Raw genomic sequence first — 11,777 nt, 5'->3', positions numbered from 1 at the left:
GGCCAGGTACGCCAGGACCCGGTGAGGCGCACAGGGAGGCACGGGGCCCGCGACCCGGCCCCCGAGTCGGACGGCCCCGGCCCAGTAGGCCTCGGCGGCCAGGAGGGCGCTCGGCGCGGTGCGGCACGGCTGGGGGCCGAACAGGTGCGCGGGCGGGGGGCGGTGCTTGGGGATCCTGCGCACTGCGCGCGCCCCTCCCCCACGCGGTTCCCGGCGCAGCCCCGGCCCGGCGCGCGCGGGGGGGAGGAGCTGCGGCGGCCGCGGCCACGGCCACTCGGGCAGGTCGGCGGCGCCGCGGGAACCCGCCGACGGCGCGGACTGCTGGTCCCCGCGCGCAGGAGGCGCGGGCGGCCCTGGGGCCATGGAGCCTGGTGACGCGGCGCGCCTCGGCCGGGGCCGGGCGGCCCGGGCGCTGCCACCGCGGCTGCTGCTGCTGCCGCTGCTGCCGCTGCTGCTGGGTCGGGGGCTGCGCGCCGCGGCCTCGGCCTCCTCCTCTGGGGCGGCGGCCGAGGACAGCAGCGCCATGGAGGAGCTCGCCACTGAGAAGGAGGCGGAGGAGAGCCACCGGCAAGACAGCGTGAGCCTGCTCACCTTCATCCTGCTGCTCACGCTCACCATCCTCACCATCTGGCTCTTCAAGCACCGCCGGGTGCGCTTCCTGCACGAGACCGGGCTGGCCATGATCTACGGTGAGCACCCCCTACCTCGCCCACCACCCCGACACCCCTCCGGCGGCCGGGCCGCTGCGCTGCCCCCACCCCGCCCCGCTCTGCGCTGCGCTCCCCCCTTCCCTTGCCAACGTGTTTCTTTTCCGTTTCCCGCTGCGACGGGGTTGGTTCCCAAGGTCAACTGCATTTTTTCTGGCTTTCTATTCCCGTTGAAAAGAATTCCACCCCATTTCGCTGTGTCTCCATCGGGGAACCAGGATAATGAAAGGCACAGAGGTGGCCTGGTTCTGCCCACCGGGTTCTGTTTTGCGCTGCCCCCCTCCCCGCATCGTGCTTCCGCACTCGCCTCCCCCCACCTCCCGCCCCAGTTCAGCTCAACAGGGTACGTGTGCCGCGGCGGCAGAGGGTGGGTGACTTCCTTGGGGACCGCGTCACCCCAGGAGGCAGGCCACAGTGAGGGTGGGGGCGAAGACTGAGGGTTTCTGGGGTTGGGTTTCTTGGCGTCCGGGGCCCGATGGATGCACACATCCATGGTCACCCCGGGTGGGCGCCCACTTCTGAAATCCGCGTTCCTGGGTCTCTTGGTAAAGTCAGAGTGTGAAGCGCTGTGAAAAATGAGCGCGGTCCAGGATCCAGTGTGGTGCACTGCCACGGTCGGGCCTAGTCGGGGATGTGGGCACGCCTCCCACCCGTCTGTCCAGGTGGGACGTTCTACCCAGTTACTTGGCTTCTCCAAGCAAAGACGAGATTTGTGTTCTTCAGATTTTAACGCGGACCTGACTTTGAAGACACGTTTATAAGTGCATGAAGAGGAAAAGTAGTGGTTTTAATCCTGGAGCCAGCCGTCTTTTGTTGTGAAGGGTGGGCTGATGCCATCATCTTTTTGTGGATTTAATGGCACCCGGTGTGTTACCCGCGGAGCGGTCAGCACCAATCTGCTGTTGTCACACCGATGTCAGTTAGCTGTAATCTGAATCATCCCTCTCTCCCCGCCCCCCCCCCCCTTCTGACTCCAGACTGGAACCCAGTATTCTCTTTTTGAATTGAATTCAGTGGCGTTAAGGCCCAGGTTGGCATCCTCATGTGAAATAGATGAGCCCGCTTCATGACTATTCCCAATAGGGAGCATTCTACTTCATTGCTTTTACTGGAGGGATCTCTCCATTCAATTTCCACTCAGGGTTCCCTGATAAAGAATGGAAAGCTGATGCCTTAATCTTTAATGTGAAAATTACCCTTGGCCCTGGGCCTCGCTTCTCAGGGTTCTTGATGGGTCGTTGACAGCCCAGGCTGGTGGCTTCCAAGGTTATGGAGTGCTGTCGGGAGGCCCTCTAGTTTTAAAGAGGTGGAGGCCTAAACAGATCTTTAACTGAAACAGGACCAGGTCTGAAAGCGAGTTTGGCTTTTGCAAATTACAGATGTGAACTCAGACTTTGGCCTCCATACCTGGCCATTCTTGAGCTCTGGGGTTTGTGTCTATGGGTGACAAGTGACGGAGGCCAGAGCTGGAGGTGTACTGAGCAGGTAGCAGAGTGGGGAGTTGAAGCGTGTTGTCATTTCGGGTGGTTGACTCTGAGACGTAATGCAAATGAAGATTACCCTTATATGTCTATAGGTAACCATGAAAATCTTTTTATTTTATGGCCTCTAGATCCAATTCATTAAATCACAGCGTGAAATACTTTTAGAAGGTAGATTTGACAGGCTCACGAATACATGTTCAAGTGCATGGAAAATAAATGAGGATTTAAAAATATTTTTTTTCCTGAGGACTACTCCATGTTCTTAGCGCAGTCACCGTTATCTTGAGGCTCACAAACAATAGTGGAATTTTCCTTTGCTGATGTGTACTGTTTCAACTCCTTGCAATTTTTTAGTCGCTGGGGCTGTGCTGCAATGTACTGTTTCATTTTGTGAAACTGGAATCTGGTTTAATTGATGTTTGCTCAGAAAAGGCAACATCGTCTCATAACATTCTGTGTAATTTTGCTCTGCCTTTGGGTTTTAGTGTTACTTTGAAATATACGAAGATATTTTGTCTGCCAATATGTGATACCCTAGGTTATGCCACATATTGCTATTTTGATGTGGATATCTTGCCTGTAACTGTGAGAAAACATTTCTCTGTCTCATGGATATTTAGTCTTCTTTCTGTTTTAGCGCCCTCCTGCCCCATCTGAATTCTAATGTCATTTGATTAGCTAATTGTTCATTCTTTCCTGAAGGCTATTGGGATAGGGATTCTGATTTTTAAAAATTCAGCATGAAAATCTTTGAGCGCTGAAGTCAATACAGTACAGATTTTCAGGACTTCTCTTTGTTAATAATAGTAAGAAAACAGATTTCATTTCTTGATATCAGTAGAGGAAGTGAGTAATTGTCCTGTTGCCTCTGAGTAATAAAGGACAAAAAGACGTAAGGAAACATTTGTTCAGTATCTGCTTTTTTAATTTTTAAATGGGGGCAGGTTTTTTTTTAATGTTGGTAAAGTTTTATGAGTGAAAGAGTTCAACTGCAAGTTTCAGAACTGTTCGAAATTAAAAAAAAATGTTAAATTCTGCCCCTTTAAAAAATATTTAAGTGGCACTTTAATCTGAAAGGGAAGGCTTTAATGTTTATAAAGAGTTATGGTAAATATATATTTATATATAGTCATATATTGAGATAAATTGTGATTATATATATTTGTTGGTATGAAATATCTCTGGAAGGACAGGCAATAGACTAGTAACATTGTTTTTTTGTGTGTGGGGGAGGAGCTAGGTGGCTGTGACATGAGGTGGGAGGGAAATACACTGTATACTCTTTTGTGCTTTTCGATTTTTGAATTATGGGAGCCGAATTACCTATTAGCGTGTCCTTGCCTCCGTTCTGTGGCATTCGTGATGGCATTTTTAAGATGCTTCTCAAATCATCCAGTGTGATGCCCACTTCTCCCTACTTAAATTACATTATGTTACCGATTTTCTGTGACCTTTCAATTGTGGATTGTACCCCTGGAACTTCTGGAGCCCCGTGCCTGGAATGGAGACAAAATGGGGCGTGGGGAAAGAGATTTTCCTTCCTTTCCCTCTCTCCTTTTTATTTCATTATCCCCCCCCAAATAGTTGATGCTATATTAGGAGTGGTGTGCACAACAAATAGATCCCATAATAAGGGCTTGCTCAGATGCAAGGGATCTAAGGACAATAAGAGACACACAGTGAATGCTCGACATTTAAATTGCAAGGGACGGTTACAAGCACCCCTCCCTGACAACAGACCCGGGTAGCCGTAAGGGAGGGTGACCACAGAGCAGACTCTCCAGGGAAGTTGAAAGCAGCCCCCACCCCAGGCCCTGATGGGAGCTGCAGGGCAGTGGACCAGGAGCTTACCTGGCACCAGTCTGACCTGTTTTGTCAGGGCAGGGAGCTCCCAGCTGTCTGCCTCTGTACGTGACTAAGTGCCATCTGAAAGTTATCAGGCCCAGCAAGTCTGTGCAGCAGAAATAGCAAGTGTTTGAGGCAGGGAAAGGTGGTATAAACAGACTGTGTCAGTTAACTGTGGTTCTCTCTCATGCGTACGCTAGTTCCACTTCCCCCGTAATGTTTTTGTGGCAACTGATACAGGTCCAAAATATCTCACTTGGCCGTGGCAGCCTGCCACCTGCTTCTCGCTTCCTCCATGCCTATCAACTTTCCAAGTACACGTTGGTCAGCCCCTCCAGGTTCTGTGGACCGTGGGCTCATTGTTGCTTTGTTGGAGCCGAATTGCTAAGCGCAGCGTGAGAGAGTGGGTTCATAGGTGAAATCTGCAAGGGGAAATATGACTCTGCACAGTAGCATAAAATTAACGTTTGAGCCTTGCGAGCACACATCTTGGAACCACGCTGTTCTTGGTTAATCGGGAGCCCTCATTTATGTGTGTGTGTGTGTGTGTGTGTGTGTGTGTGTGTGTGTGTGTTTGAGTCGCTCACTTTGGCCCCAGTTTGGGGCTGCTCCACATGGTCTCACTTGGGTACCAGATACCTTGGGTTCAAGTGCTGGCTCTGTTACTTATAAAGCTGTGTAGCATTGGGTAAGCTCTCTACGTCTTGGTTTCCTCTTTTCAAAAATGGAGACAGTATCCCTCACTTCACAGGATTATTATATTATTGAGATATGATAAAGATCAAGTGCAGTGTCTGATACTTAAACACTTGGGAGATATGAATTCTCATTCTCACTCTAGACTTCGTGATTTTTTGGCCAGCTTTGCTACTTGGGGTTAATTCAGGTAGAGGCCTGCTGTAAATTATTTAAAGTTTATTTATTTAGTTTGAGAGAGAGAGTAAGAGAGCGAGCACGTACATGGAAGGGGCAGAGAGACAGGGAGAGAGAGAGAATCCCAAGCAGGCACCCCACTGTCATCGCACAGCCAATTGTGGGGCTCGAGCTCATGAACCGTGAGATCGTTACCTGAGTCGCAACCAAGAGTCGTTTGCTTAAGCAACTGAGCCACCCAGGCACCCCTGTAATTTAAAAATGCATTAGGAGGGGTGCCTGGGTGGCTCAGTCGGTTAAGTGACCGACTTCGGCTCAGGTCATGATCTCACGGTCTGTGAGTTTGAGCCCCGTGTCGGGCTCTGTGCTGACAGCTCAGAGCCTGGAGCCTGTTTCGGATTCTGTGTCTCCCTCAATCTGACTCTCCCCCGTTCATGCTCTGTCTCTCTCTGTCTCAAAAATAAACAAACGTTAAAAAAAATTAAAAAAAATGCATTAAGATACAGTTAGTAGGGATGAGGAACATTTGATTTTTTTTGGGGGGGTGGACTAATTGTTAATACCTAGAAAATATTTACAGTATGCCTACCCTGTCCACACATACTGCCGTGGGGAAAAAAAATGGGCAGAACGGTCTGGATAGTATTATCTCATTTATGCTTTAAAAATTATGGAATATGTGTATACAAACATGATGTATACACATTTCTATGTGACATATGTGCTTCTTTGGAAGGATACACAAACTTAGCAGTGGTTATCCTTTGGTTGTGGAAACCGTTGTTGGGAGAGAGGGAAGAGAGATGCTACTTTTCCCTTTGTACTCTTCTGAATGGCCTGAATTTTCTACCATACTGGCACACGTTACTTTTGTAATTGAAATGTTGTTTAAACATAAAGCAAACAGAGGCGCCTGAGTGGCTCAGTCAGTTAAGCTTCCGACTTTGGCTCAGGTGGTGATATCACAGTTTGTGAGTTCCAGCCTGCATTGGGCTCTGTGCTGATGCCTCAGAGCCTGGAGCCTGCTTCGGATTCTGTGTCTCCCTCTCTCTCTGCCCCTCCCCTGCTCACTCTGTCTCTCTCTGTCTTTCAATAATAAGTAAACGTTTAAAAAAATTAAAAAAGAGTGCCTGGGTGGCTCAGTTGGTTAAGTGTCTGACTCCAGTTCAGGTCATGATCTCACAGTTTGTGAGTTCGAGCCCCACATCTGCCTCTGGGCTGACAGTTCAGAGCCTGGAGCCTGCTTCGCATTCTGTGTCTCCCTCTCTCTCTGCCCCTCCCCTGCTCATGCTCTGTCTCTCCGTGTCTCTCAAAAATGAATAAACGTTAAAAAAGTAAAAATAAAAGCAAACAGCGCTTATGTAGCAAAAAATACATTAGAACTAAGAACATAGTTATGTGGTTGGGTAGCATTTTCCTTGGCTATCAGGATGTTCTTTTTGAAATCTCTGGGCACAGGGAAATCTTTTAGTTATTTCAAAGTAATACACGGAAGTAAAACGTGTCTTAAAATTAGAAAATGACATTTCCTGAAAGTGTTTCTTAGAACTTTCAGAAGTTAACCTCTCTGGAATGATGTCACTAGAAAACCACCGTCTCACAGCCCCCAACGCCTTAGATAAGGATTTTCAAGGAATTCCAAAGCCCTAGGTGAGAAGTTGTTGGGGAACACGGTACTTACACGATGCCAAGGATAACTCCACAGGTTACTCGCCTATCGCGAAGGAAAGAAGATATCTTTGTAGTGGCAAGGTCTGGCAGTCACTGTCTTATAGCTGAGCCGTCAAATTTATCCTTGCTCCTTGTAAAGCTCTACAGCTTTACCCGTGTCGGATTCATCCTCCAGATGTTCTGTTTGAATCGAATCGAGGTTTTAGGCACATCTTCCAGTTTACAGGAAATACAGGGGAGAGGGAAACAAGTTATCAAATACCGAGTGAAAGCAATTTGACATATCCAAAATAACGGGATAACTTACGAGACAAGTTGTCCTGGTCTCTTCAACAAGTCTGTGTCAAAGGGAAACAAAAAGGCAGGATAAGTGTCTGTTATAGACTGAATTGTAGTACCCTCCCCCTGCCCCAGCCAAGATTCCTATGTTGAAGTCCTGATCCCTAATGTGATGCTATTTGGAAGTCGGGTTTGGGGGAGGTAATTAGGTTTAGATGAGGTCATGAGGGTGGAACCTGTACGATGGGATTAGTGCCCTTATAAGAAGAGGGAGAGACAAGAGCCCCCTATCTCTCTACCATGTGAGGATACAGTGAGAAGGCAGCCATCTACAAGCTAGGAAGAGGGCTCTAGTCAGACGCCGAATCTGCCAGCGCCTTGATCTTGAACTTTCCAGCCTCCAGAACTGTGAGAAATAAATGTTTGTTGTTTAAACCGCCCAGTCAATGGTATTTTGTCCTAGCAGCCTGAGCAGACTAAGACCATGTTCTAAGCTCATAGAGACCAAATATAAGCAGTCAGAGCACAGGAAGCTTGATTGGCTCCTGGTTCATGAAAATAAGCTATAGAATGTTTGGGGGGACAATCAGGGATATTTGAACATGGACTTGGTGTTAGGTGACATTAGGGAATTACTGATACTTTTCTTAGGTGAGATAATGGAGGTTATACAGGAGAACGTACGTACTCATTGGAATTGTAGGCTGAATTATTTAAGGGTGAAGTGTATGAGTCCTGACACATGCAGCTAGCTTACTTTCAAAAAGCTCAGTCAAAAAAATACACACACCCATATATAGAGGAAACCAATATGGCAAAATGCTAGCACTTGCTATACCTGGGTGGTGGATGAAAGGGTGTGTTTTCTATTCATCTTTCAACTTTTTTGTGTGTTTCAAATTTTTCATTAAAATAGAGGACTGGGGACGATGTTAACCTCCCTGCTAACCTGTTAGCTGGTAACCTGTTAACTTTCCTCCCTGAAAGGTTGTACAGGTGAGGCGGTATACAACCCGTTACTCTCATTGAACTCTGAAATTGAGGAATGCTGTTTGACGTTAGTTGCTATGAGATGACGTTAGGCTTTCACGACTTGAGAATCAGTAACTTCTTTTGAATTTTAATTTTTTGGTTTGGTTTAAAAAAATTTTTTTAACGCTTATTTATTTTTGAGAGTGAGAGAGAGAGAGAGAAAGACAGACAGACAAAGCATGGGGGAGGGGCAGAGAGAGAGGGAGACAGAGAATCCAAAGCAGGCTCCAGGCTCCGAGCTGTCCACCCAGAGCCTGACGCGGGGCTCGAACTCACCAACCTCGAGACCATGACTTGAGCTGGCATTGGACGCTTAACCGACTGAGCCACCCGGGCGCCCCTTTTGGTTTCATTTTAAACCTCACATGCCTTTTGAAAAATTGCCTCTCTTCCACTTGCAAGAGAACAGGTATTAGGAGACTTTTCTCTTTTGGTTAAAGCATGCTACCTGGCTTTTAATCAATGTGGATATTTGTATTAGGGTAATGCTAGCTGTTAGAACAGACCAACCCCACATTTCAGTGGCCTAACACAAGAAGAGTTCAGTGCAAGGGTCTGGCAGGTGGTTCTCGGTGTGGTCGTTCAGGAGCCAGGTGTCCTCCATTTTCTGGCTTCCTTGAAATCCTCTCTCTCCGGCCAGTGAATGAGGAAAGAAAAAGGGGATCACACGGGAAGACCGCGTGCTAAGTGTGGAAGTGGTTCGTGTCACTTTGCCCACTTCTGTTGGACAGAGCTTGGTCATGAGGCCACGTCTAACTGGAAGAGAGGCGGGGCAGTGAAGTCTAGCTGGAGGAAGGGGACCAGGGTGGAAAGCAGCCAGCCAGCGTCCGGTGCAGTATTTGATGAGTACTTTCTCCCACATAATCCAGAAAAGAGAAGTGGGAGAATTTGCATGCGGTTTGGTTGCTGCTGCTGCTGCTGCTGCTGCTAAATTTTAAGTAATCCAGTTTGGAGAGAGTATTCATCTGGAGTTTGTGAAGTTGTCTCAATGCACTTATCAGCATCACCTGGGAGCTCGTTAGAACTAGGAGGTCCGGCCTCAGAGTGGGACCCAGAAATCCGTGTTTCATTACGGTAGCAGGGTTTTGTTTTTGTTGTTTTAAGTTGAAGTTCGAAACTCACTGTTGTTGAGTATTTAAGTTTTCACCCTTTAAAGTACATTCACTGTGTTGCTTGTAATTAAATAACTGTAGAAAAATAGCAACTATTTTTTTTTTTTTTAGCACCTGTTATGATGGCCAGGCACTGTGTTCAGGACTTTGCATACTTTAAGCCGTTTGGCCGTGTTATGGGTCCCGTTTTGCCAGACAAAGAGATCGAAAGTTAGGCCTAGCACCTCATTCGTTTAGGGTCGCCCGTTTGAGATTGGTAAGTGGGGGTACCCTAAAGGACGAGATCAATACGGTTCAGGATGTGTTTGGCCAGGGTACGGCAGAACCTGAATCCGGCCCCGATGCCCCGCTTCCAGGGGGTCTCCCGAGGGAAAGCTATGCTCAGAGGGTAAAACAAAGCATGACGTCCCTTTATTATTAGCTGGGGCCTTGGCCCCAAACTCCAGTGTACTGGCGCAAGGAGTGAGGCTGACCAATTTGGAAGACTGGCTTTTCCGGTGCTAGATTGGCCTGGGGCCCTTGGATCCTAGTGGGGCCAAAATGCCTGTTCGTTTTCATCCCAATGGCCACACTCCAGGTGTTACCCCATTGATATGTGGTATACATTGGTTGGTTGGGCCTCCCTCAATTCATATGTTGAAATCCTAACCCCTAGTGTGATAGTATTAGGAGCTGTGGCCTTTGGGAGCCCTCCTGAATGCGATTAGAAAAGAATGGGATTTTAAAAGAGACCTCTGGGAGTTCTCTCTCCCACCATGTATACAGTATACAGTGAGAAGTCAGCAGTCTGCAACCCAGAAGAGACTCTCACCAGAAACCTGACCATTCTACTACCCTGATCTTGGACTTCCAGCCTCCAGAACTGTGAGGAAAAATACATTTCGGTGATGTATAAGCCACCTGCTCTATGGTGCTTTGTTATCGCGGCCCTGACCAAGACGATATGGCAGGAGGCTACCAGTTGCTAAGGGGGAAAAAACCAGAAGAACTGCCAAAGGATGTTCAGAGTGGCCATGCCAGCTTCTCAGGTGGGAGCAGGTGCTTAAAATCTCCCTCGTCTGTAGGTCACTGTCACAGAGGTGGGGAGGCAGGTAGAACTGGGTCTGTGGAACTGCCGGGTCTCGCTACTCTTACAATGCTGGTTCCCACAGGCCTATCAGTCTCTTCCAAAAGACGTTAGAACATAAGCCTGAATGACTGGGTGGGCAGGCATATCTGTCTTTTGTTCACTGCCGTCTCCTCTGTCCCGAGAATGGCGCCAGACACATAGTAGGCACCATGGAAATATTTAACAGATACTCTTGTCTAACAAAAAGAAGGTGCCGTAACACTGCTTCGCATGAAAGGTCCTTCAGGTTCTCGTGCCGCAGATTCCCACTGACAGGGAAGTTTCTGAGAGGGAAAACTGTGTGTGTGAAAACATCTGCCTGAATCACAGCAAGAGCTGTTTCAGGAAGGAGCACAAAGGGATAGGTGAGTACGTTTGCAGACAATTGTGTATTTAGCTGATAAGCCACATGGTGGTTTAAAATGTTTTTTATTGTGGCAGCATGCATATGGTAATATTTGCCGTTTTTATCATTTGTAACTGTACAATTCGCTAGCATCGATGGCATTTGTAAAATTGTGTGGCCGTCACCGCTGTTTCCAAATTTTTTTTTATCCCCTCAAATAGAAACTCTGTACCCATTAAACAGCAATGCCTCATTCCTTCCTCTGCCCCCCATTCCCCAGTATCCTCTAATCGGGTTTCTGTCTCTATGAATGTGCCTATCCTGGACATTTCATATACGTGTATGACTTATTTGTACCTGACTTATTTCACTTGGGGTAATATTTTCTTTTTAAAAAAATTTTTTAAAATGTGTTATTATTTATTTCTTTTGAGAGAGAGAGACAGAGCACGAGCAGGGGAGGGGCAGAGAGAGAAGGAGACACAGAATCCGAAGCAGGCTCCAGGCTCTGAGCTGTCAGCGCAGAGCCCGACGTGGGGCTCGAACCCACAAACCGCGAATCATGACCTGAACCAAAGTTGGACGCTTAACCGACTGAGCCACCCAGGCGCTCCTTGCTTGGCATAATATTTTCAAGGTTCATCCATGTCATAGCATATATATGAACTTCATTCCTTTCTGTGGCTGAATAGTATTCCATTCTGCATTTTGTTCATTCATTTATCAGTTCCTGGACGCTTGGGTTGTTTCCACCTTTTGTCTGTTATGAATAATGCTGCCGTGAACATACAAGTATCTGATTGAGCCCCTGTTTTCAGTTCTTTTGAATATACACCTAGAAGTGGAATTGCTGGGTCATATGGTAGTTCTGTGTTTAACTTTTATTTTATTATTATTTTTTAATGTTTATTGATTTTTCAGAGAGAGGGAGACAGACAGAGAACAAGCAGGGGAGGGTCAGAGAGAGAGGGAGACAAAGAATCTGAAGCAGGCTCCAGGCTCTGAGCTGTCAGCACAGAGCCTGACATGGAGCCCGAACCCACGAAGCATGAGCTGAAATTGGACCCACAACCGACTGAGCCACCCAGGCGCCCCCAAGTTTAACTTTTATTTTAAAGTGTATTTATTTGTTTTGAGAGGAGAGAGCTAGAGCACGTGCGGAGGAGGGTCAGAGAGAGGGAAAGAGAGAAAGAATCCCAAGCAGGCTCCGTGTTGTCAGCACAGAGCCCGACTCAGGGCTCGATCTCAGGAACCATGAGATCATGACCTGAGCCGAGATCGAGAGTCGGGAGCTTAACTGACTGACCCCACCCAGGTGCC

The 11,777-nt window shown here is 47.8% G+C and overlaps 1 protein-coding gene across 4 annotated transcripts in view; it reads left to right on the top strand.

Moving 5' to 3' along the window:
* The first annotated feature begins 211 nt into the window (after positions 1 to 211).
* SLC9A7 (solute carrier family 9 member A7) overlaps positions 212 to 11,777 on the top strand; it is a 136,752-nt gene continuing 125,186 nt past the window's right edge. For all 4 annotated transcript variants that reach the window (XM_049644587.1, XM_049644585.1, XM_049644584.1 and 1 more), the window contains exon 1: positions 212 to 689. In XM_049644587.1, coding sequence (XP_049500544.1) covers positions 362 to 689 — 328 coding nt within the window. In that variant the 5' untranslated portion in view covers positions 212 to 361. The remainder of the gene's footprint in view (positions 690 to 11,777) is intronic.

The sequence above is a fragment of the Panthera uncia genome, chromosome X (assembly GCF_023721935.1).
Source record: "Panthera uncia isolate 11264 chromosome X, Puncia_PCG_1.0, whole genome shotgun sequence".
In the NCBI taxonomy this organism is placed as follows: Eukaryota; Metazoa; Chordata; class Mammalia; order Carnivora; family Felidae; genus Panthera; species Panthera uncia.
Note: the sequence above shows the minus strand (reverse complement) of the source record. Positions and strands in the feature narration are given on the sequence as shown.